Source organism: Watersipora subatra, chromosome 4 (assembly GCF_963576615.1).
Source record: "Watersipora subatra chromosome 4, tzWatSuba1.1, whole genome shotgun sequence".
In the NCBI taxonomy this organism is placed as follows: Eukaryota; Metazoa; Bryozoa; class Gymnolaemata; order Cheilostomatida; family Watersiporidae; genus Watersipora; species Watersipora subatra.
The window spans coordinates 62,829,571-62,856,866 of NC_088711.1; the positions used below are offsets into that span (position 1 = coordinate 62,829,571).

The window sequence follows — 27,296 nt, forward strand, 5'->3', positions numbered from 1 at the left end:
GGGCATTAGAATACCAGCATCATAGTACCCAAACCGCTTTCAATCTAATAGATATCTCTATGGCTCGGAATAAAGTAATCTCTTCTGAAGTGATAATTGCAGTCTCGACAGCCATTGAGCTGAAAATCATCACCATCAAGCTCGTTTTCTTTCTCATATCAACAAACAGCTCTATGAGAAATAAAGGAGCAAAAACTGTTCAAGTAAATGATGTTAGATTCAAATTATTTAAAGCGATTTATTATTGTGTCAGAAGGGACTAAACAAGCTCATACAAGATAACCATGGGTTCGAGTTATCTGTGTTTGACTTTTCATTCCTTTATAAATTAATATAATAATAATTTATGATCTAAACTATTTGATTTGTTTAATTAGATCTACATCCTAAATTAATTTTTTTAATAAAATCATAAATCACTTTTGATTTGTTTGCATAAAATCGAATGAAAGCTGACTTGAATCACTACAGAGGGATTTTTTCAAGTGTTCGAGTATTTGAATTACTGCCGATAACAGTGCTGAGATGTTGGGATAGTGGCAGAATGTAATAAAGATACATGTGAACACAATTATATCAAATAAAACAGGTTTCACTAGAATCAAAACATAATGACATGCAAACTTTGTCTGCTCTGTATAATGTTGTGCACCACCTGTCAATCTCTTTAGTAGTTTAAGATTCCTAGTGACAGCTAGCTTACTTTATCTATGCTCTTGATATGATCAAGTGTATAACTGCGTGCACAACCGTTCTTACGAGTGAAAAAAGGTGATTGGGTGATGCGCTTGGCTGGGAATTGTGATATGTAAGTTCAAATCCTGTGTGCTGCAATCCTTTTTCATAACAATTTTAGGGTGGTTTCTGATGGATGGACACATTTTATTGTAGTAAAAATTAATAATAGTATTATAATAAGGCCGTAAATCTATGTACCATCAGTAATAATTAAAATCGACTAGGGTAAGTTAAGTTCATGTAAGAGCTTCAATTACTGCATAAAATGGTGATATTAAAGTGTTTTTATGATTACAAAACCTTCTTCTATACAGCTTAGCATTGCTGAATCCTGTGTTCATAATTTAACTCTATTATTTTGTGCTTCACTCTACTACAGTTGGTTTCTTATTTATCATTATCTGTGATGGACACATTTCCTGACTGTTATTTCACAGCCACTCACTTTCTATCCTTTATTCATCTACCTCGAGCTTTATTCATGGTAACCAAATATTGTGTTTTATGTCAAGGTTGTGTACTTCACCGTTGTACACCAGTTCCATATCAAGGTTGTATACTGTACTATATTGTTGTACACCAGTTCCATATCATGTTTGTATAATACTGTTTTACACTAGCTCTATATCAAGGTTGTACACTATACTGTTGTACACTAGTTCCATGTCAAGGTTGTATACTATACTATTCTGTTGTACACTAGTTCCATATCGAGGTTCTATACTATATAATACTGTTGTACACTAGTTCCATATCAATGTTGTATACTACACTGTTGTACACTAGTTCCATATCGGGGTTGTATACTACACTATACTGTTGTACACTAGTTCCATGTCAAGGTTGTATACTATATTATTCTGTTGTACACTAGTTCCATATCGAGGTCGTATACTATATAATACTGTTGTACAATAGTTCCATATCAAGGTTGTATACTATACTGTTGTACACTAGTTCCATATCGAGGTTGTATACTACACTATACTGTTGTACACTAGTTCCATGTCAAGGTTGTATACTATACTATACTGTTGTACACTAGTTCCATGTCAAGGTTGTACACTATACTGCGGTACACTAGTTCTATGTCAAGGTTGTACACTATACTGCTGTACACTAGTTCCATGTCAAGGTTGTATATAAACCTATTGTACATCAGCACTATGTCAAGTTTGTATACCTGAATATGTTGGCCCATGTTTACTAAAAATAACAACTGCAAGTTCACCTTATTCAGATATGTAATCAGACTTACACTCGGTTCAATAATGCATATCAAATCATAATAAGACAACTAAAATATAATAATATAAACCATAATATATTTTGTTTAATTAGTAAGTTGATAAGCAAAATTATTTTGTAAAAGTTTATGAAAGTAAATAAAGTCGTGCACTGAATCAGAACTTTCTCTTGTAGTTCAACATCAACTGAACTATCAACACTGTTGATGGTTTATTTAAAATAGCAGTATGTTCATGTTACTACACGAAACATACAGAAATGTGGAGTTGCTCTCTTGTGCAGCTATAACATATTCTTTTATAGTACTATGAGTTTAACGATTCCAAAAATATGAACACTGAAAATAAAATTCGTGTTTACAAAAGCACTCCTCAAACGCAGTGGTTACAACACACAAGAAAAGAGCTCAGTGTCCTTGTAATTTTTGTTTTACTTTGAGGGTCAATTTTAGAACATAGTGACTTATGTTGTGTTGCACATGTGATTTATATATTATATCGCTTAAATAATACCATGCCATATAAATAAAAAGTATTCAATGAAAACTGTACAACCCAGAGTAGATGAGCAGTTGGAATACTAAATGTCTCTGCTTCTTTGAGTTATTAGGTTTGAGGATGGTGACGCTGCTACTCGTCTGCTGCTACGATATGCACTCTCTACTGATTGGTCATCTCTGCACCTCTGTTCATGCTTCTCAATCACTGATTGGTATAACTGTCTCATGGGAATCCCTGTCAACATACACAACCTGTTGATCAAGCTGTTTAATGATTATTAGCTTTATATGACTGTTTAGATTGCTTAGATATAAAGTAGGCACCTGCTATTCATAGCCTTAGCTCCTACCGTATACTTATGTCTGCTTTTACTGAACACAATTTCACGAGTAAAGCATTTCATAGAACTCATAATTAAATATAACCATATTTGTGTGAGGCGTGTGCATATTATCTAGGACAAACATTGCGTTTCCATGCTTCAAATTGGTTTGGAGTGGACCATTTTAGACAAATTCGCACCTTCCTGTTTCAACAATTTGGCGTTGCACAATAAAGATCTTTTTAGGATCGCAATGTATTCTTCAAGACAAAGCTTATTAATATAAGCTCACTTTCAGGTCACTGTCACTTTTTAATTAATCCGTAGTCAAATAGCTGCTAACTAATTAAGACAGGATGCTGGATCGAATGTCTGAATTTTTTTACCTCCATTGAGGAGAGCTTAGCCGAGTATTAATGATTCGGATCCATCAGTGGTGAGAGTTTCTATCATGTCAAAGAGTACTCTCACAGTAAATGCCTTTACAAGAATTTAGCGATGCAAAATGGCGTCGAATACATTCAGATTTTACCGTTTCTATGATTCAGGGTGGAAGCAACTCTAAAACCATTCAAAGCAAGGAAACTCCATGAAAGTCAGTTGTTTGGAAAGAATTACAAATGTCAATATTTTGCAGTGAGCTAGTAATTGCTGAAGTAACTACAAAATGCAAACTACCCAGTTTTCGTGACTCCAGGCGTGTCCCACAAACCTGAGTAATTCTTTTCTCTGGCCACGGAGATGATGTCGGTAACCCATCGCGCACGGCCCCACATCTCTTCGAGACCTCGCTGGAACGCTCGTAAATTCTCAACTTGCTGTTTGCTAGCCTCAATCTCAGCATTTGTAAAAGCCTGAAACAAGAGTACAAATCATATGAAGCCTTTAAAGCAAGAGCTGTTACTGACCTAAAGTGGGGAGCTAGCTAAGTTCAAGGTCGAGTTTAAATCAAGGTAAAAGTGTGCCGATTGTAGATGTCATGACTTCAATAAAAGTACTTTCTTGAAAAAAAGTGCTTTTAACTTTGTGTAATGCAAAAACAGAGATTTACTATAATAAAATTACTTTTGTTGTTTTATTTTGTATTATCACAGTATAAAACAAAAAATACGCAGCGGCATCACACCATAAACTCATTGCCTAGCCTTATCTTCTGCACTGACCTCAGCAACAATTTGTCTGGTGTAAATTGTGACTCATCTGTCTCCGGGTGAAGACACTACTATGAAGAGCTGCTAGCTAACCATTCAAATTTTTAAAGGCAGAAGATAATCGAATGATCACTCACTTCTCTGTGCGCTTGCACAGCTGCATTGAACTCCATGTCTATTAGAACCATGGCTCTGGTATAGGCCTTGATGAAGTCCACTTGGTATGTGTAAAGATGGGAAATTTCAAAAATTTTCACTGGTATTGCCAAGAGATCTGGTAAGCAAGTAATGCTCTCCATTTGAGAAGGTGAGGACTTCATGCTGCATACATAGTTTCTAGGGGGTAGTAGTACAATCATAGAGATGGAGGGAGAAAACTCTAAGACTTCCTGATCATAGAGCCTGAGATCCAACATTGTGTCTGCCGCCATGTCTAAAATTGTAAATGTTTTAGGGGTAATGTTCATTTAATGGTATATTTAGTATTATTTACCTAAAATGCGCTGCATTGATCTGCAACTGTGTATATATATATATATATATGTATATATATATTCAACACAAGTCACCTGAAGAGTGCACAAGCACGAAACAGACCTGTCGTGACCCCAGAATAAAACATCAATCTGGAATAAAGATAAGTAAAATTAACCTATTCCACACTCTAGTTAGTTATATATATATATATATATATTTATATATATATATATATATGTACAATGTAAAAGAAAATGTATAATTAAAAAACTATTCACTACTTAGTTCCACAATTGTTACCATTCATCAGGTAAAACTAAAATGATCTGAAACTCATGTGACTGTATGCAAAAACACATCAAATAGCGTAAAGATTAAAGCCAACATCACATAATACTATAATTTGTTTATGTGACAGCATTGCAAATCAAGTATTTGTTACAAGGTCTGCACTTTGCCACAAGCTTGTTTCATGAGTTTAAACATCGTCAGTATATACATGTATATATATGTACATGTATATATAAATTCTATATCAAATTTATATATAAATATATAATTTTGTTAATCTATTTTGCGCGCACGCACGCACACACACGCACGCACATAAAGACGCACAACTATATATATATATAGTTGTGTGTGTGTTTGCAAAATAGAATATCAAATTTTAAACTTGGGAAAAGGATAAAGGAAAAGTTGTATTGTTTACCTAAGCTCTCCACGAGACGTCGAAAAGCTCGAGATATTTGCGAGTGAAACTTGAAAAGTGATTTGCTCGAACTCTCAGTCTCTATGGAATCTTTTTCTTTTTGGTAAGAAGGAGATAACTCTAGAAGAGATTGCCATTCTGGTTTAGTCACATGAGAGTTGTCTCTACAACAAAAATAGATACAGCGAGTGAATATAACTCCTGCAACAGCATCCTACTCGCGCATTACTACCGACAGTAAAGAACTCTCTGAAAGCAACATTGAAAATGCTGGCTTCTTTTACAAAACCAGAAACTGCTTTGGTCAATAGAGTGTTTACCACAAATCTTACTACAAAACCGTTGCAATCACAAAGTTTTACAAAACAAGAATGATCCTCAGAAGACATGTTTACCTTATCTTTATCATTGGCAGTGTGTTTGGATTAAGCTGTGCAGTGTATACGTTGATTGAGCTATTGTGTACTGTTGTTTGTAGGTAGCCTAAGTATAGTCCAGACGGTATGGGGGTATCACAGACCTGCCTATAGAGAATCATCTCCTGTAACATAACAAAGGCAAGTTAGTTTGCCTGCTTTTAAATATTCTAATATTTCAAGGAAACAATGAAAAGCACACTTACAATACATGTTACAAAGACTTCCAAAAAGTTAACTCACTCTGAAATTGATCAAAAGTTGTCAAGTATAGACAACTTCATCCTATTAGCACTTTTCTAAGGGTTCGCATAAGGTTACTTACCGTGTTGCAAAGATGAAAATATTTTTAGGGAAGGCATTGCTTTAAGCAATTACAAGCACCTGCATCTGGTGCCACTACAGCAACATGCATATAGTGCCACATATTGTTTGTTGTACTCACTGGAATAGAGTTTACTAAACAGTTGATGCTAGTGCCATGTCTCTGCAACTTGAGAGTAGAACACCATTTGACATTCTGTAAACCTGCTAATTGCTTTGGATCATCTACGCGTTTGACAAGAGGAAACACAACAGCTCCCGTGTGCGGGTCTCTGATGTGCGTATAGTGAAGCATGCCAAGATCAGACACTCCCAAAAGGATCTGCAGAGAATAACATAATAAAATTTATATCATATTGTAACAGTAGTTTATAATTAAGATTTAAATATATATAACATATATATATTTACATGTACATAATTATAAACATATATATATATATATTATATATATTTACATGCACATATAAATTAGTTTACTTAAATAAAATACTGACATGGGCGTTTAACAATTTGTTAAGTTTAAATTTTTTCAGCAAAATAAAAAATAATTTTTTTAAACTCTCACTTATTAAATTTTACTTTATTTTAATAAATATGTTTTAATTAAATAAGAGGTAATAGAATATTGAGTAATGTTTATACAAACACAAAATTATTCGCATATAAAAAACTCATTTTTAATTGGCTGTTAGTAAATATAAATAAATTACTATAAATAATTGTAAGCTTTGCAAATCTATAAAAAAAACAGTCTTATTTTAGAATAAGTTCAATGAACGATTTTTTCGAGATATGAAAAACTACAGAATTAGGTAAGCTCATTTTTTAAGGCAGCATTGTATAACCGTGTAACTGTATAACTGTATGACTATATAGCTGTTCAACCGTATAACTGTGTAACTCAATCACTGTGTAACCCTTTAACCGTGTAGCTGTATAACTGCAAAAGCAACAGAGCTAATCAGTGAAAGTTACACAGGTTTGTTAGCTATATATACAAAACCATTTGAGGAACATGTGATGTGATGAACATCTATGGATAGCAAGCTGGATCAGCTGGTAATAGCTAAAAGCGTATTGATCTAAATTCAAAATAATTTATTTTTATATCTGTGAAGATTTTGGCAGTTGTGGTTATCTCTTTACTCTGTAAAATTTGCTTGGGTTCCCAGACAACATGTTCATGTATTTGTAAAATCTGGCTTTTTGTGGTGTTTGATAACTTACACAAATTGGAAATGTGGCTTTACCTGTAATTGAGTGGCAGCAGTGATGAGCCGTTGCCTAAATGAGTAACTCGTAACACTGCTCAGTCGCTCCATATCCTCTTTGAGCTGTCGTACATCTGTCCAGTGACAGCATACTTTTAGAAGCCAGCTGAAGTCTGTCAACAGGTTGTTTGGGCTATAAGCGTCATCTACCTCTATCATTGGTAAGCACTTCTCTTCTTCTGTCACCAGTATCTTCTCTTCATGCCAGAAGACGCATGCCAGATATAAACCTCTAAAACAGACAGTTTTATGCTTTTACAAGTCAATTTATGTGATTCCTCTGTTGCATTTGTTTATGGATGGCAAAATTTTATTAACTATAATAAATATATATATAATTTAGGCTTTTTAGACTCCTTACATACATCCCAAAGGATATGTGTAGATAAACATACATTGACCAGAAGTGTGCTATAAGCAGGCGTTTAGGCCCACACATTTCCATAAACTTGTAGTTATCCTTCACATACTGAAATAATCAAAGTAATCGCTTTAACGAGCAGACGAATCTAATAAAATCCTTTTTAGCAATTACTAAGCATGTCTGTTATATGGCAAAGGATTGATTAATATAGCTTGTAATCATTAACTATTTACAAAGATTTCAGGCCACAAATTTTAGTGGTATTTTGGGAGGCATCTGCTGACTCAGAGCCAATGAAGCCAGTGTGACACAATTGGCTGGGTCACATGTAAATCATGTGGGTCGTGCTGATCGTGTGTAAATCTTTTTTACAACTAGGAGAACTACGATAAGGATTGGAGTACACACACCTTTACATATCGACAGATTAACAACTTTCATACCACTAATTTACACCATCTTCAGATTAAGTTAGTAGCTCAGAGTCTGAGAATGCTGAGTCATGGTTCTTAGTTTAATCAGCTAAGTCATAGCAAACATCTACCAGCTGGTGAAATAATTTTGTCTTTAGCATACTTAATTTTTAGCTTTATAGTCTATGATATTGTGAGTTGTGTTCCTTATAGTAAGTTAGTATTCCCAGTAGTAAGTCAAAGGAAGTCGGCCATTTTGTGTGCTTTTCTCTCATGTCTTCATTACTTCTTAATGAGCAAAATTGTAAATACATTTCACTTTTCATATGTTCAAACAAAAATAAAACTCAATACTATCATTAGTCTTTTGACTAGCTGTGTTGGCAAGTGTCAACAGGTGTCAGCAGGTGTTCGCAAGTGTGTTCATGGAGTCATCTAATAGCAGTAGATGTAGTGCTTATTCTATTCCGAAAGCCCATCTAACCTATAGAAGAGTGAGCACAGTAACAATATTAGCCAAAGTGCGATAACAGTAACCTTGACCTAAATAAGTATAGCTAGCTATAAAAAAAATTTGCAATCTGATCCGTAGAAGTTATCTTATGGACAATTGTGTGAATAATTACGTTCAAGTAAGAAATGGAAGCTCTAATTAATTTTGGCATAGTTCTTTAATTTAGAACTAAAACGCTTGATCCAAAAGTATCTTCAGGCATATTTCATGCCTCCAGCAATGCTATAAACCAATATATGGTGAAATATTATCGAGACTGCCTGCAGTAAATGGGACAAAAACAGTGCACTGGTTTAAACTGTCAATACTAATAACAGGCTCATTCTACAAGCTAAAAATCCCAGTACGACTTGCAACTTTCAAGCTAAAAAAATAGTGGCAAAACTTCAAGTCTGTGTTGCCATTACATATTATACCAAAAGAACTCTCAGATTATTTGCCAGATTTTAACGATTTCAAATATTTTAACATGTTGTAAAGCAAACTTAAAGAGCCGATGATGTTCACTAGCACTAAAAATGCTGCCTCCAAAGTGTCATCTTTAAATGCTGCCTTAGAGAATGTTTCTAAATCCTTACCTTCACTTTATCTAATCAATTTTCAGGTATGACGACCTTAGGAATTTCGGAGTTTGATCACAGCCCCCCTGGGACACAGCTAAACAAAATAAGCATGGACACATTTGGAAGGGAAGCGTAAGTTTGTGTGCAAGTAGTTTGTGCTACAACTATTCTTATTTCTCATTGTTTTGGTGACAATATATAACAATTGCTGCCAGACTTTTTTTTAGCTGGAAGATAGGTAAAGCAGATGCTAGTCATCTTCCTATTTGTCAGTAAATCTAAAATTGTATTAGACTTCGTAGACAGTAGAACTAACACCTACTAATATGTAAAGCAACTTAAATAATACTTTATATTTTATTTTGTAATTCTACTAAACTCAAAGTCTGCATTACTTTAAGCATCCTCAGTCAACTTATATACTCTGTTGTCAGTTGAACATAAGTAGACAACTCTCAAATGATGAGTGGGAACACGCTTGTAGATGTGAACAGCACAATATACTTAGTAACTTCAGTTGAGTTGGAACCGAATAGTTTGCAAGTTCCAAATTATAGAAATCTTGGAATAATCGTCAACATGAATGTTTCACAATTTTCAATAACACATCCCTATTTTCTAAAATAAATTGTTTTAGAGCACACTTGATCATCGGTATTCCCAACTAAAATTAAGGTATTGCGTGTAGGTTGATAAAAAATGCTCTTTTTATTTTGATAATGCAGTATAATACAGTTCTCGTTCCATAAGGGCAGCTGAAATTATACTGTAAGCGCAAATGTGTTTAACACTTCAATTGCACACAATCTAAATCAAGATTCCTCGTTTGTGTTTACAGAAGAAAGGGAGTTGCCAAAGAAGCTGCAACGTACTATGCCAAGCCAGATCCAAGATCCATATAACTTACTAATGGAATTTATGTTATTATATTTATCTAATATCATACTTTAAAAAGGACTCTTATACAATTTTAATTTTACTAATATATATAATGTACATTACAAAACGTGCCTCATCATCAGTATTCTGTGCATTTGAACAACTCCAGTTTTGGTAATTGAACGGTCCATATGTACAACAAAAATTGTTTGGCGGTTAGATCTTGTTGTAATGGAGCATGTTAGCTACAGCATTAAAATCATAAAAGGTTTCATTTACTTTTCTCATACGCAATATCTTAAATACATATTAAAATTTAAAAAAACTACAAAATTTGTAGTGGAGGCTGAAAAACAGACAGCATTAAGCAAGTATGACTTAAAAAAAGAAACTTGCAGATGATGTGAGATTTACTATTTTAGCTAGAGACTTCCTTATGGATGTCTTGTATGATTGCTTTGAACATTTCGTGGAAGAAATTCCCTGGTTTGAGAGATAAACAAATACAGGATGTTTAGCATATTATTTATTAATTGACAGCATCTGTACTTTAGTAAACCTTTTTAGTGTCACAATAAGTGTATCGCTGAGTCACTGTATAAAAACTATCAAAAAATATACTGAAAGTATCAGACAGAGTATTCAGAAGAAGACAACTCAAGAATCTGGCATAAAGAGAGCCAATCATTATGGCGATTATTGTAGAGTTCTTGTAAAGCAAAACAATTTTGATGCTCAACAAATCCAAATTCCTAGAAGGAAACTCTGATGCTTGTTGATTCGACCACTCTGTACAACTTGACTAAATAATGCGTAGTGAGCAGCGACACTGAGTGACAAGTGACACTGAGTGACAAGTGACAGTGAGTGAAAAGTGACACTGAGTGACAAATGACACTGAGTGACAAGTGACACTGAGTGACAAGTGACACTGAGTGACAAATGACGGTAAAAAGGCTAACAAAATAGAAAAGCTTTTATGTCAGTTTCATAAACTGAAGTCAAATTGCACATCTACTCTGAAACAGACTCAATGTATGTATATAGTATTATAAAAATGGATGAAATATAACATAAATTTTATTTACATTTGAATGACATTTTAAAAATTCATACATCTAATTAAAGCCTTGAGTTTTATGAATGAAAACAAGTGCAATTGTGGGTGCATCAATAGAGATAACTGACAAAGCTGTATACTAGGAACTGTAGACTGACCAAACCTTGCACAAGATTCTTCTATAATAACCAGTAATCCTACAAACAGAGAGCATAAAAACGGTTGGATAAATGAAACAATCTTAGGAAACAACCATACATGAAGGTAGAGCATTTGAAGAGAGAAGGTGCCTGTATAAACGCCATGAATAATGTAAAGGAATAGAATATGAAATGCCACAGACATAAACAACATAGACATAAACACGAGTGAACACATCGCTTTAAACATTTAGTGATCAAACTGAGCTTGGGTTCTGGAAATTAAATAATTTACTCGCTGCCAGCATTCCTACCATCAGCGGCAGCTATTAGATTTGTGACACCATTTTGACTATCGGTGAATGAAGATTGGTTTGATATGATTCAGAGTCGAGCAAGGATGACAAAATGGCCCGTACAAAGTGAATGATTTAATCGCTATTCGTTAGATATCCAGAATAGTTTGTCACCTTGATGACTCAATGGGATGTTTTAGGTGAGTTTTAGCATGAAATTGTGAGTTTGTAGTATTATACTATTGGCACTGGGGAAAACTGCTGCGGTATGAATGCAAATAACAATAATATAGTAAAAAATACTGAGAAGAATCATGTTAACTTTTAAGCCCAGCGAAGAGTTTATGAAACTTTTATTTCTCTTTCCACCAATTCTCACCTGAGAACTTTCTCTGCCGATTTATTCAGTCTTCATTCACCAGTTGATGTCTTTACTCTTTGTGTAAGGTCATACATTGCCCTACAACATCGGACAACTCCAATTATTAATAGAAACATCACAAACCGACTGATGGCTATTAGTAAGATGTAGCACTTTTATAAAGGAAAAACTGGAATACAACAGAAGGCTGTAATTCCTATTGTGTAGGGCCAAGGCCACAGTAGGAGGTGATAGACCAGCGCTGCTATCTCTTTCAGAGTAACAATTTTATTTTTTGAAGCTAATTTAGCGAAATTCAGTCTTTCAGTTTATGTAGTGGTAGCACAACTTGCATTGTCTATTTAACTGTTATGACATTCTCCTTGACATATATTATAGCCCAAGTGCCATTGCGTCAGATCAGGTAGCCAAGAGCAGCCTAATATCACCTTTCCGTTAATTAAAACCGGAACAAAATAAAAAATTCATACATTAATTTAAAAGATGCAAGTTGGACTACCACTATATAAACTGAATTTCAAAACGGACGCATAGTAAAAACCCACTGTAAATGCATACAAATCCTAACATGCTGGCTGCCGAAATTTAACTAAGTTACATTCATTGAGCAATCCATCTACATAGAATGAGATCAAAGCTAACCTCTGTATCAAGAAACAAGCTGAATAAAAACCACTTTTTACTTTCAGCTTATGATGTTTTACTATAAATCGTAGCAGGTTTTTGAAAGAATTATTTTTTCTTTCAGGCTTTTGAAATATACAGTTCTGCAATACTCTAATTGTAAGAAAATATTACACCCCGTTTTCTATCATGGCAATATCGACAGGTTTAAAGGGTCCTTCACTCGACTGCCATTTCAATAGCTCTGCTACTCTTCCGCATGCCACTGCTTCCCCTCATTCAACTAACCCTACCCTCCTATCGTGCATCGAACCGAATGACTACCGACTGACAATTTGTTCAACCACCAGCAGTGTCGATGTTACACACCCGCAATGTTATCCAACAGACTTGATAGGCTAATGCACACATTTACCTCAAGATGTTGTAAGTAGAATAAGGTAAAGGTTTTGAGTCCAATCATTATTGTCAGCAGCTGTGCAGCACCTAAACTCTTATGCATTGACTTTTTACAACGACGGTCAAGCACCTGCTCCAGTCATCGAATGTAATTGAGATAAGCAAGCACCTGCACAGGTACTCACCTACAGTGTAGTTAAGCTAAACAAGCACGTACACTGGCCCTTGCCTAATTGAGCTAAACAAGCACCTGCATCAGAGCCATTGAGTGTAATGGCTCAATGGCTCACTCAATGGCTCTGACCTGCATTGGTCCTCGCCTAGGCGAGCTAAACAAGCACCTGCACTGGCCCCGGCCTAGTTGAGCTAAGCAATCAACTAGATAAATGCTCGTCTAGTTGCGCTAAGTACCTGCACTGGCATTCATCTAGCTGAGCTAAACAAGCACCTGCTTACTAAATTAGATGAGTCCTCATCTAATTGAATAAGCAAGCAACTGAACTGGTCCTCATCTATTTGAGTTGAGCAAGCACCTGCATTGGCCCTCACCCGTTTGACTCACTAGCGACAGAGCTGCCTGAACTGCTCTGCTCCATCTTGCTTTCTCCTTCATAGCCTGAGTCTGGACAGGAAACCTGATGTTTTAAGCCTCCCAGGTTAGGGCCAAGCTTACCCTCTACCAGATCATTTATTGCATCTGCAATAAATAGTTTTATTGGTCATACATTACAACTAATGCAAGACCAAAATTAAATAAATCCATGTTTAAAATAGAATGTTTAAAATTTATAATGTTCATTTATAAATGAACATGACTTTTTAAAATTGAATATCATTATAAACTGCATATAATTTACGTTGTTTATTAAAAATTTACCTATTATTTTGTACATTCTACTGAAGTCTTTTAAAGTCTTAGAGAATTTATATCTACAAGAAACTTTTTGCTTTCAATAGAAATGAACTCCAATATTATATTAATAGCGACTGTATTAGGTATTATTATATATCATACTCAATTATCTTTGTAAATAAAATAATCAGTAACTAAAAGATATAGGAAAATAAAGATGAGGGCAAACAGTTATTAAATATACTTTAGATAATATCCAGTAACTACATGCATATAATGAAGGTAGACCTCACCCCCTCCTAACAGACAAATAGAATGTAGGTTATATCTATAAAATCTCCAACTTATTAAAGCTGACATAATTTCACAGCAATTCCTTAACTTATGGCTCATCAACTGTTGTCTTAAATGTGCTAGAGGAGATAACTCTTACCAAAATACAAATGGCACGTATGTTTATAATGCATGGGCATATGGAAATGGCTTGCATACTATGATGTTAGATTTGTGTACAGACACGCATGTAGTTCAATATACAAAATAGATTATAACCTTTTGACGGACCTTTTCTGGGGACTCAATAAACCTGCTCAGTAACATTAATCCATAAAAGGAAAGACACGAATACTATGGATAATGTGTTATTAGCTCTACTATCAGCACAAGGAAATGATTCTGTTAAGATGAAAAATGAAGAATACATACTTAATAACTTGACAATACATACGATAATTAACTTATCAATTTTCTATCAGTTGTGAACTGGACTCACAAACTCTGACTTGTAGATGCTACAAGTCAGATGTGAAAGTTATGCAATCTACGATCTAGCAGGGCCCGCGGTTGCCTAGTATTTTTTTTCAACGTGGGGTCATGGCCTTCAACGTGGTCATTGCCCGTCAAGCAAATGTAATTTCTTTTTAAGGCTAATTAGAAACTAAATTAGATTTCATAATTAAAGTTATAGAATACACGAATAGCGTACAACTATATGTGAAGGGACAGTAAAGACAAGCTTTTCTCCTCTCTCGTCTACTCACCATCAGCAAGTTCTCCGCTAACTTTCGGTTTCTCAAACAAGAAAAAGTTTTTTCTAAGCACATCTGGCGGATCAGAACTGCCGCAACTGAAGAGAGAGTTGTTGGCTGATTTACTGGCGCGTTTGGCTCTCTTGTGCATGAAGGCAGACCTGACCTACAATCATCAGCGTTTATTAAATATTGGAGCCACAACTCCAAAAATAGAAGCTTGTTCTCATCTGCTACCATTCGCATCAGAGTCTTACCAGCCAGTTATATAACCAATAATAAATTATACAATCACAAGGAAAAAATTTACTGCAGTATCAATGTTTATAATTCCATTAAATATTCATCACCAATTTTGCTTCTGCTGTATGTACTAAAACTTGACTCATTTGTCTACTCTATGCGATAGAACGATCTTATAATAGACATCTAAAGCATGAATAATATTGGGTGCCACTTTACAATAGACATATAAAGCATGAAAATTTCATGCTTACGTATTGCTATTCTATTAGTGTGGAAATGTGAAGTCAATTCAAAATTGAGTACAAATTTTGTTTTCTTGCGTTTCCCTCACAGGAATACCACAGCTCAGAAAAGGTAATTTCCAAACATATAGGAAATAATTGCTGACCAACTTTGAACCATTCATTGTCAACTATGGAATTAGGCTATTTCGAAAAAAAGCATTCTATGAAATTATCGATGTTATCACAGAAAAAAATTCTTACAAAATGGTGCCTGTGCAGTGTTAAAGATTGGGCTGTGACATTAGCTTTATGACAAAACAAATGAACCAACACAATACATGAGATGCCTGCATGATGTTACTGGATATGATCTTGAGCAATGGCAACTAAAGTTGACAGTTGTAAGCATGATAAGACATAAACCTAACCCAATCGGTGCAGCAACATCTGAAAAAGTGTGAAGTGACAACTCCTTATTCTATGCATAATTTTAATAACAATGAACCGCGCATGCAATGGTATCAATAAGAGCTGGTGACATACCTCGCTGCTGCCGATACAGTGAAAGAAGAATATAAAGATCCCTTGAAAAGTGTTCAGTATAACGAAGAGAAACTCAAAGGCTTGGGTATATTTATGCACCACCATGAATCCAAACAACCAGTTGGTGCCGAGAAGAGGTGTTAATATAACAACCGCTTTCACACCAGCTCTACAAAATAACACCAGAGTAAGTGAACCCCTTTTATAGTTTTCAATTATAGTTTGGTACAAGCAAGCGATAATCTGACATTTTAATAACCTACATGTATATGCTAACATAACATCAAAAGATTTACAAAGGAATTACATTTGCTGAAGGAATGATGAACTGTCCTAGAGGTCTTTATCGCTACTCAATGAGTTCAATACTTTAACTTGTAATTTTTATTAGCTATTCAATAATATTATAGGTCCTCAGATGTGTGTGGCTGTATGGTGTTTGCTTATACAATATGACAAGTAGCAATGAAGGAACATTAGAGCGACAATACACCATGCGTTATGCAGCGAGTTGTGTCATGCGTTATGCTGTGAGTTGCGCCATGCGATATTGCAGACATTGCAGATATTAAAAACGGCTTGGCAGTACAGCGATATTGGGCACAGCCGCAGTATCATCAACAAAATCTTTGGAAAAATAATAACAGTAACATATTGCACACCATCGGTCACTATATACTCCGATCTTGTTAATTTGAATGATTATTCTTATAACTAAAGCTCATAATAATCATATAAAATCGAATAATTATTCTTACAATTAAATATTGTAATAATCTTATAAGAATCGTTAGCAAAATATCATCGTCAATTCCTTTACTTTCACTGCTTTGGACATCAGTTGGAATACCAAAGCACTCATTATAAGTGTCCAAAATGTCAGAGTCCGGTAGAATCGGCAAAAAAGAAACGATTACTTTTCAGTACTTCTACGTTAATTACAGAAACCTTCGGCAATTGGACAATGCCATATACTGGTGAACTGTGCACGTTTTTTTCGTGAAATGCGCTTGACTTAATGATTCTACTCTCTGTCGCACAGCCTTATCGGCGTTTCGTTGACCAGTCTTAATTTTGATTAAAAAAGGCTTGTCAAATTTTTATTGCGATTTTAGGCCAAATTAATCTGTCTATTTATGTATAATCCGATCAGATGGGTTAGTTTTAGGATATTGCGTCAACTTTTCAAAGACTTAGTTACATATTTATATATGTTTATATGTGTTTTGTATCATTATTATACTTAAACGACTCTACACAAAAATGGTTAAATTTTTTGATGGGATCTTGGTACAAGGGTTTGGTAACGGCCGTTGACGGATAATTTTTCGGGAGTCGTGTACGCATACTCATCTATCATAAAGCAACCAAACATTCGCTTCGGTCGTGTTTGGTCGTGGATAATATAAGACATTCGTGTTAATATCCATGCATATAAAAATACACCTTGTATACGGATTGACCAGGTGCTATTAAACCAATCAACGGCTTACTTGACAAGAATGATGTCCTTGCGCTGCTCCTGAGACAAGGTGGGGGACTTAGCAGAGCTGATGACAATCTTAATCACCCTCGCCATTATACAGAGATTTATCAGTATGACAGCGCATACTGGACCAATGAATGCCCACACTAATCCATCTTCTCGTGAAAGCCAGCAACTGTAACGAGTACCAATGCTATAAACAGCAACTAGTTGATGTGAATCTTCTCATGTAGAAGCCTTTTAAACATCAACAGCTTGATTATAAGAACTAGGGCTTTCAATTACTGCGGTTAAATCATGCGGCTAACATTTGAATCAGTTGAAAATCTAACAAAAAAGGACAACTCCTAAAACTGCTGAAGACTATTAAAACAACCATACAGTATGCATTGAGAAAAAGAAATGCGTTGGAGAACTGCCTGGTTTCAACCAAACTTAGAGTTGGAGAACTGCCTGGTTTCAACCAAACTTAGAGTTGGAGAACTGCCTGGTTTCAACCAAACTTAGAGTTGGAGAACTGCCTGGTTTCAACCAAACTTAGAGTTGGAGAACTGCCTGGTTTCAACCAAACTTAGAGTTGGAGAACTGCCTGGTTTCAAACAAACTTAGAGTTGGAGAACTGCCTGGTTTCAAACCAACTTAGAGTTGGAGAACTGCCTGGTTTCAACCAAACTTAGAGTTGGAGAACTGCCTGGTTTCAACCAAACTTAGAGTTGGAGAACTGCCTGGTTTCAACCAAACTTAGAGTTGGAGAACTGCCTGGTTTCAACCAAACTTAGAGTTGGAGAACTGCCTGGTTTCAAACAAACTTAGAGTTGGAGAACTGCCTGGTTTCAACCAAACTTAGAGTTGGAGAACTGCCTGGTTTCAACCAAACTTAGAGTTGGAGAACTGCCTGGTTTCAACCAAACTTAGAGTTGGAGAACTGCCTGGTTTCAAACAAACTTAGAGTTGGAGAACTGCCTGGTTTCAACCAAACTTAGAGTTGGAGAACTGCCTGGTTTCAACCAAACTTAGAGTTGGAGAACTGCCTGGTTTCAACCAAACTTAGAGTTGGAGAACTGCCTGGTTTCAACCAAACTTAGAGTTGGAGAACTGCCTGGTTTCAACCAAACTTAGAGTTGGAGAACTGCCTGGTTTCAACCAAACTTAGAGTTGGAGAACTGCCTGGTTTCAACCAAACTTAGAGTTGGAGAACTGCCTGGTTTCAACCAAACTTAGAGTTGGAGAACTGCCTGGTTTCAACCAAACTTAGAGTTGGAGAACTGCCTGGTTTCAACCAAACTTAGAGTTGGAGAACTGCCTGGTTTCAACCAAACTTAGAGTTGGAGAACTGCCTGGTTTCAACCAAACTTAGAGTTGGAGAACTGCCTGGTTTCAACCAAACTTAGAGTTGGAGAACTGCCTGGTTTCAACCAAACTTAGAGTTGGAGAACTGCCTGGTTTCAACCAAACTTAGAGTTGGAGAACTGCCTGGTTTCAACCAGACTTAGAGTTGGAGAACTGCCTGGTTTCAACCAAACTTAGAGTTGGAGAACTGCCTGGTTTCAACCAAACTTAGAGTTGGAGAACTGCCTGGTTTCAACCAAACTTAGAGTTGGAGAACTGCCTGGTTTCAAACAAACTTAGAGTTGGAGAACTGCCTGGTTTCAACCAAACTTAGAGTTGGAGAACTGCCTGGTTTCAAACAAACTTAGAGTTGGAGAACTGCCTGGTTTCAACCAAACTTAGAGTTGGAGAACTGCCTGGTTTCAACCAAACTTAGAGTTGGAGAACTGCCTGGTTTCAAACAAACTTAGAGTTGGAGAACTGCCTGGTTTCAACCAAACTTAGAGTTGGAGAACTGCCTGGTTTCAAACAAACTTAGAGTTGGAGAACTGCCTGGTTTCAACCAAACTTAGAGTTGGAGAACTGCCTGGTTTCAAACAAACTTAGAGTTGGAGAACTGCCTGGTTTCAACCAAACTTAGAGTTGGAGAACTGCCTGGTTTCAACCAAACTTAGAGTTGGAGAACTGCCTGGTTTCAACCAAACTTAGAGTTGGAGAACTGCCTGGTTTCAACCAAACTTAGAGTTGGAGAACTGCCTGGTTTCAACTAAACTTAGAGTTGGAGAACTGCCTGGTTTCAACCAAACTTAGAGTTGGAGAACTGCCTGGTTTCAACCAAACTTAGAGTTGGAGAACTGCCTGGTTTCAACCAAACTTAGAGTTGGAGAACTGCCTGGTTTCAACCAAACTTAGAGTTGGAGAACTGCCTGGTTTCAACCAAACTTAGAGTTGGAGAACTGCCTGGTTTCAACCAGACTTAGAGTTGGAGAACTGCCTGGTTTCAACCAAACTTAGAGTTGGAGAACTGCCTGGTTTCAACCAAACTTAGAGTTGGAGAACTGCCTGGTTTCAACCAAACTTAGAGTTGGAGAACTGCCTGGTTTCAACCAAACTTAGAGTTGGAGAACTGCCTGGTTTCAACCAAACTTAGAGTTGGAGAACTGCCTGGTTTCAAACAAACTTAGAGTTGGAGAACTGCCTGGTTTCAACCAAACTTAGAACGTGAATGTGTTAAAGCAACCTTATGTAGCAACTCCGTGTCTTTCAACATACAATAGAAACTACAGAGCAACAGAGTTAGTATGGCTTATACACAGAGAACAGACTGAATCAAATACTTGTGAGTGGATTGCCACCAACCATAACTATCCTTATCAAGGAACAATTAGAGCTCATATTGACCGTGGTTCAGCCAAATTGATCTCTGATAACTGCCATTATTTCATATGCTATTTATCAAAACAGCATTAGATATCTGTTTGTGAGACTTGCATGCAACTAAATGTGATACTCACTATGTCTCTGTCCCGTATTCATCTAATCTGACGGCCATAGACACACCGACTATTAATACTGGTGCACCTGCAATACACAACAGTGTCTATGCACACATCTACCCTCGAGTATAGCAATAATACAAATATGACGCTGTCATAATAAATGCGCCTGAAAATATGGTAAATTTCAGAAAAAAACTTTAATGAATAGTTGAAACTAGATGAAATATCTCTATAGATATGGAAATGTTATATTCTGTCTATAGGGTTGCATTACCATCAACTTGGTTATAGTGTCATCAGTCTCTGAATATAGCTGCCTTCTTATTACTATAGGGATATGGCGCAAGATTTTTTTGTATATGGATGAGTAGCAATCGCTCTATGGATATGGTTAGCTACAATCACTCTATGGATGCAGAGTAAAGGTCAATAAGCCAACACTAGATCTACATATATAACTAGGTGACAGTGTATCTCATAATGCTGCCAAGTATTCGTATTTGTTTGGCAGCTCCCCAAAAAGTTATCAAACTGATTCTGTGTCTAATGCTCATTGTCAGCACTCATCTGTCAGTCTCACTGCTGCCAGCCCAACAGCTTCCATTCCCACTGTTGCCTCCTGTGACATTTCTACCTGTTACATTGGTTCTAGTTCAAATACTGCCAATCACACTGCATATTCAATTTTAACAAAATACTCTGCAGCTAAGTTATAACTCTATGCTACTTTTCCAGTGGACTGAGAAGTGCTAACAAAGACAAACCCAAAAATTAATAAAAAGTTAGTTATCTACTTGCGCTGAACTCTACATGCGTTTTCTCGATAGCTTATAGGAAGCCATTCATACCCACCCCATCCTACAGCATAGAAAATGGCTCTATTAGATTTCCTTTCTGAGTTGAAGACAGCAATAATCTTGAAGTAGAGCTGTAAACCCTCACAGAGCATCCAGGTGAAAGTAGCAATGTAGAAGAGATGGAGGAGAACAGCAGTAGCCTTGCATAGCCCTATATTACTCGTCCTAGTTATACCTGCGACATGTGTCAACTGTGCCAGAGCCAACGCTACTATCAGGTTCATGTGAATCTTTTTTCGCTCTGTCTTCAGGTTGCTATTCAAATGGAAAATGGCCTTAGTGAATAAGCATACATAACATGAATGAGCAGCAGATGTAGCCTAAGGGAATAAACATGCATAGCCTTAGAGAATGGACAAAATAGTAATAGGCAGACATAGCCTGAGTGAAAAGACGGATATAGTCTGAGTAAAAAGACAGAACATAGCATGAATGAATAGATATATATAGCCTTAGAGAATGGTGAGGCAGCCTGAGGGAATTGACATGTTTTGGTGAAGAGATAGACTGAGCCTGAATGAATAGACAGGCATAGTGGGAGTGAATGGGTAAACTTAGCATAATTGAGAGAAAGAAAAAGCTGAAGTGCTATATATAGCCTTTAATTAAGGAGTGTGAATTGCCTAACTGGCGAGAGAGGGAACAGCAAGATGTGTATTCCAAAAAATAAGACGGCTAATGTTGAGAAAATCTAAAGTTCAGTAGGTCAAGCATATGATGTCAATATTCCAAATCCATCCAACAACCAAATCACACTGAAAAGTCGATAGACTGGGGTACATATCGACATACAATGAAAACATGATAAAACTTAGTTTTAGAATAGAGTTGAGCTGAAATCGGATAGGATAACGTTGATTATATCTACATATATAAATCTCAAAGTCTGTCGTTCGGTCTTTCCAGCTACAGGTATAGCTATTAAAGTCTAGGAATTAAAGATCAGCGTAGTGCTGGATTTGATCTCAGAACCTCCTGCTCACCAGGCGGTTAACTAATCAATTAAGCTAGGCGAGATGCAACAAATTCACAATATGAGCTGCTATCTCGGCATAGCACTCTGCGTTATGCAATGTCACTAATACTTGCTGTCACTGCTCTTATTAGTAAGTTTACCAATACGGATGGTAGCATACTCAAATGTGTCATTGGCAATGTGCCAGGCTAATGGCAAGCAACTACATTACCTGCCACTGTCTATAAGCCGTTTTTAATACCCGTGAAATGCTGGGCATTCAACTAGTATAGATATATACATGTATGTACAACATATGCAATTGACATTCTTACTATTTGAAAGCAAATCGATCATATAGCACTATATTTTTGTTTAGATTTGAACTCTTGCATATCTTTGATCTCAAAATAACCAATGGTAAAAATCTACAATCCTTTGTTTGCTTCTTTAATATAAACCATTTAATTAAACTTTTCAAGGCACACTAAACACTAGTTATGGCCTGTGCTCAAAGTGCGAGTCTCGGAAACAATAAATTTTAACTAATCTAGTTTAACTTATTAAAAGAACTCACTCTAGGTAAATAAACAAGCTGAATGTAATGACCAATGAAATGATAGATATGGCGCATCCTATCTGGCCAATGACAGTAAGAGCTTTGCCCGCTGGTGAGGATGGATCTGTCATGTAGCCTGTGTACTGGAGCAGCACTGTAAAGCTATTCAGATGGTCACATAGACATCTGATCTGGTGAGAATCAACTGTAGTGTTGCATCCTGCAGACATCCATGTCCTGTGTAGCATAGGACAACTCCATATACTAACAGAACTGAGAAATACAGGCAGTTTGTTTGTTCGCATATGTGAAAGAATTATGAATTAGCTTAAACCATAACTGCCGCGTACAACTTTTATCGTATTTTCTAGGTAAATCAGACACGCTGATTCCGATTTTGTACTCAAAATAAAGATTGGTTCATTAACCTTCAAAGTCATTAAGGCTTTTTTAAAGCGTTTTAAAATCCATCTTGAAAATAACACAATCGGCATAACAAGCTCCGCCCATAAATATGTGACGAAACCTAGCTTTTTCAGGCACGGAAGTTAGGAATGTTTAGTCCGATTTAGAATAATAGAAATGGGTGTCTTAAAACCCATCATTATCTAAAACCAGCCTGTAAAATAATTTCAGTTTTTTATGAAAGGTATATAAACTATTTAAAATTGCTCGTAGCTTCTTACATAATGTTTGAATAGGCTGAATGCCGAGAAAAATGAGCTCAAAAAAGCGCGGTTTTAACACAAGCTAGCATTGTGATTATTATTGTGATTTTTACACCACGCAGTCTCGTAGCTTGTAACTAGTAGTAGCTAGTAGTAGTAGCTAGTAGTAGTAGCTAGTAGTAGTAGCTAGTAGTAGGAGAATGCATATCAAGAAAAATAAACTGTTCTAACTAAACAAATTTGACATCTTGCTGAGGAAGTACGAGTGTTGCATCCAAACACTAGAAGCTAACCGCATTAGCCAACACATTATTATAACACCTTGACTTCACCAATACCTTGCTTGTTTTCAGGACCAAAGTGTCATGATTAAGATTTATTTAAAAGCTGAAAAGATTGAATGATTTAAACATATCAGTCACTTGGTGAAGAAAGGTTACATCTACACCTGACTTTTGCTACATCTGAAACTCACAAACAGAATAGACAACTTCTCAGCAAAAGAAACAGAAATGAGCAAGCAGACAGTATCTGTGGATGCAATTTGTCAATACAGTCAAACCTCTTTAGTCAATACAGTCAAACCTCTTTTGTCAATACAGTCAAACCTCTTTTGTCAATACAGTCAAACCTCTACTTACAATCATTTCCACATACAAACATACATGATAAGTGTAAGTAAAAGGTCTGAAGAAAAGTGTAAGTGAAATGAAAAAAATATAAAAATAATAAAAATATATGGGCTAAATTAAGTCTCCACCTCTCAATTGTTTGAGAAAAGTTGTATCTGTTTGCCCTGCAGCATCTAGTTGATTCAACTAGAGAGATGTTCATCAGATTGAAAGCACGACTTTATATAGTAGTCTATAATGATCACTAGAACCTGTCTGCTAAAGACGAGATAAACGCAATAAAAGACACATAATTGCATGTTCTATGAAACTAAAATTTAAAATTACATGAAATATATTACTGATTACATAATACATATTACTGATTACATAATACATATTACTGATTACATAATACATAATACTGATTACAACTAATAGTGAGAGACAGAGTAGCTAAACCAGGATGTGTAGCCATTTGGTTAGTAGATATGCAACCCTTGTGAGACTGTAGGCAAGACTTACTGTTGCGAACTGTTATAAAACACGCAGTGCGGCACAACTTCTGTGTAGGGAAATAGCCAGGAGTCGAACGGATTTAGCAACAACTCTTTGTTCACAGGCAAGTAGATCTCTACAGGCTCAGTTAGCCTATCCATGTAGGTCAGGGAGCCAAGGCCAAATGAAAGAACCATGTCAATCAGCACCTGCTTCGAATGATTCGCTCCTGTGTCCACAAACTCCTGTCTGGAATCAAAAGAAGCTGAAAATTGTGCCAACAATATTGATTCTATTACTATAAGAATTTTTGGCTCTATATCGATGAAACACAAGCCTTTTGATGTCTGGTAGAATTACAACCTGATGTTCATGAACCTTCGGAAACCTTGCACTAACCAAATATCAACATTTCTATGATTTCAAACTATAACAAGACCAAAATTTGACCACCTTGAAGAACACCAGTACTAAAGCCATAAATCGTATCGTCACGTGTATAAAGATACATGTATTTGTAAATGGCTGGAGCCAATGGTTGAAATATCGTTCTCAAGATTTTATTTCCAAGTGATAATTTTTTGCAGTCAGTTTGCAATAACAAAGATCTGCCTACACACTTACCTCTAAACTACACACTTACCCCTAAACTACACACTTACCTCTAAACTACGCACTTACCTCTAAACTACGCACTTACCTCTAAACTACGCACTTACCTCTAAACTACGCACTTACCTCTAAACTACACACTTACCTCTAAACTACACACTTACCTCTAAGATACATGGCATAAACCAACAGTTTCAAGTACACATTATCTAGCAGAGACAACACCTGGCACAGGAGTGATGTTGCTAAGAATATGACAGTGACTTAAATCTCTAGTCCCTGAGTCAATGAAGCAAATACAGTCACACCTCGGAATATGAGTACCCCAACACACGAGAAATTTGAGATAAGAGGAAAATTCCAAGCAAATTTTTCCTTTGAGATACAAGACAAATTTGAGATGCGAGCATACGAGGCGGTTCTTGATGTGGTCGGGTAGGCAAGAGACTGCTTATGAGAACATCATTGCTCAGTTATTCTCATCAATCAATTTGAAAAAAATTAAAAAATATCAGTTGAAAGTGAAAGTGAGTCAAAATGAAAGGCAAAAAATCCAAGGCGGAAGAAGATAATAAAAATGAACGTGATGACAAAATCAGAATTAGTTTAGTCTAAGATGAAACTTATTTTTAAGCTTGTATTTAGTAAACTAAATTCAATTAGGTTAAATTTAAAGTTTATGTTACATTACGAAGCATCACAAAAGTGTAGCATACAGAATGTGTTGCCATCAAGTCTCTCTCTATCTACGATTAGTCTACCACTGTCTGTCTCATAAGTAAGAACTCCATACAGTACTGTACATAATAATGTTACGTGTTACTGTAGATCATAAACACTAGATAGGTATTTATTACTTTGTAAGTGTAGATGGTGAATTAGAACAATTAATAACACAATTTTCCTTTGTAATATCCTGTTTTGGGTAGTTTTTCCGTGGGTAGGAATGGATCAGTTTGTATTTAGTTAATTTGTATGAGAGAATATGAATTGAGATACAAGAGAATTGATATACAAGCTTGGTACTGAAACATATTAGGCTGGTACGTCAAGGTATGACTGTATTGGAATTTTTTGTAAAATGCAATTACATGTAATCGTAAGTTATAAAATACTTATTATAATTAGCGCCTCGCCAACCTAGACTGAGTTACTCACGTGATTTCAGGATGACCGAGCAGATGTCCAGCCTTATTATGAACAATAGCCACCATATTCACCGACATATATCCATTAAAAACTTCATCTGGTAACGAGACAGTCACTTCTCCGTCTCTAAAGTCGTAGCTGGAAGTGCTATGAACAGATGGTTCCAACATCTCTGTTGTTATGCCTAGAAATATTTCGAATACAAATCATCACTGCAAAGCTCACATTAGAAAAAGTAAAAAACTGTACAGAGTTGTCTACACAATTATTACTCTATAAAACTGACAACTTCAAAACTGACGAAAACTACATTATTAACAGGCACTAGGGTTGCATCAGGTGCCAGAAACAAGAGAGATGCATATTCAGCTAACCACCAGTGCAAGGATACATCATGTACTGGCTATCATACATCTAATTCACATCACTTATTAAAAGCATTACAAACCAACATAGAACTTTGCCATCTCTTAGACAAGTGGTTGGACAAAGAGCTGAATAAACAAGGTGCAACAGAGCCAGAAGAGTTGAGTGTTCCAGAATAAATAGTGAACAAACATGGAGAAACATACTGAAGTGAATGGCTTCTTGTCTTGTAGTGTTCTCCAGAAGTGCCCCACATTTTCTTACAATCTCTTCCATAGGATCAAGCAATTCACTGAACATATTCGACACCCACTGAAACAATCAGACCAAATTAAGTGATTCGGCCGTAGTCAGACATGATATCAAACACAACAGTCAGCATGATTACAGGAGTTGAAGGTGAATCGTAGTTTATCATCAGCTGCTCTGTCATAAAATACTGAATTCTATGCAACTTGTGACTTAGCTTCATAGAGTGATTTGCTTTCATGATAACAACTGCGCTTACTTGAATATTCTTCTCATACTTATTCTACACAAAATTAAGAGTCATGCTCTTTTACTATTCTATAGAATGCTAAGAGTTATGCTCTCTTTTACCATTTTACACAATGTCAAGACTCCTGCCCTCTTACTATTTTACACAAAATTGGGAGTTGTATTCTCTTTTACCATTATAAACCAGACTAAGAGTCATGCTTTCTTTCACTATTCTACACAAAGTTAAGAGTCATGCTCTCTTTTGCTATTTAAAAAAGGTTAAAAGTCATGCTCTCCTTTACTGTGCTATAAAAGGGAGAATTATACTGTTTTTACTATCATGCATCTTGATGACAGCTACTGGTTACAAGCGTATTTCTAGAATGTTAATACTAAAAACTACTAAAGAACTCAGGTGACATGATGGTGAGCTAATCAAAAGGTGAAAGGACTGAGTGAATCAAACAAATCAGTTGGTGAAGAAAAGTCATATCTGCACTTGACTTTTGCTACATCTGAAGCTCACAAACAGGGTAG

At 36.0% G+C, this 27,296-nt stretch overlaps 2 protein-coding genes and 1 long non-coding RNA gene across 4 annotated transcripts in view; all 3 read right to left on the bottom strand.

The window, feature by feature from the left end:
• Positions 1-2,093: 2,093 nt before the first annotated feature.
• The window catches only part of LOC137392890 (ankyrin repeat and fibronectin type-III domain-containing protein 1-like), a 199,045-nt gene continuing 173,842 nt past the window's right edge, over positions 2,094-27,296 (bottom strand). For both annotated transcript variants that reach the window (XM_068079245.1, XM_068079243.1), the window contains exons 11-17: positions 7,142-7,394; positions 6,010-6,210; positions 5,544-5,689; positions 5,149-5,312; positions 4,097-4,392; positions 3,521-3,662; positions 2,094-2,720 (exon numbers count right to left, since the gene is read on the bottom strand). In XM_068079245.1, the coding sequence (XP_067935346.1) occupies positions 2,566-2,720; positions 3,521-3,662; positions 4,097-4,392; positions 5,149-5,312; positions 5,544-5,689; positions 6,010-6,210; positions 7,142-7,394 (1,357 nt within the window). In that variant the 3' untranslated portion in view covers positions 2,094-2,565. The remainder of the gene's footprint in view (positions 2,721-3,520; positions 3,663-4,096; positions 4,393-5,148; positions 5,313-5,543; positions 5,690-6,009; positions 6,211-7,141; positions 7,395-27,296) is intronic.
• On the bottom strand, positions 10,419-13,471 carry LOC137394927 (uncharacterized). Its single transcript, XR_010978411.1, has 3 exons — positions 13,346-13,471; positions 11,771-11,851; positions 10,419-11,152 (listed from the first exon to the last, which is right to left on the bottom strand). It is a non-coding gene; the product is annotated as an uncharacterized lncRNA (long non-coding RNA).
• LOC137393047 (adhesion G-protein coupled receptor D1-like) lies at positions 14,682-21,085 on the bottom strand. Its single transcript, XM_068079435.1, has 5 exons — positions 20,857-21,085; positions 20,020-20,086; positions 17,184-17,351; positions 15,691-15,859; positions 14,682-14,843 (listed from the first exon to the last, which is right to left on the bottom strand). Exons 1-5 carry the CDS (start codon positions 21,083-21,085, stop codon positions 14,682-14,684), a joined length of 795 nt encoding a protein of 264 aa, XP_067935536.1.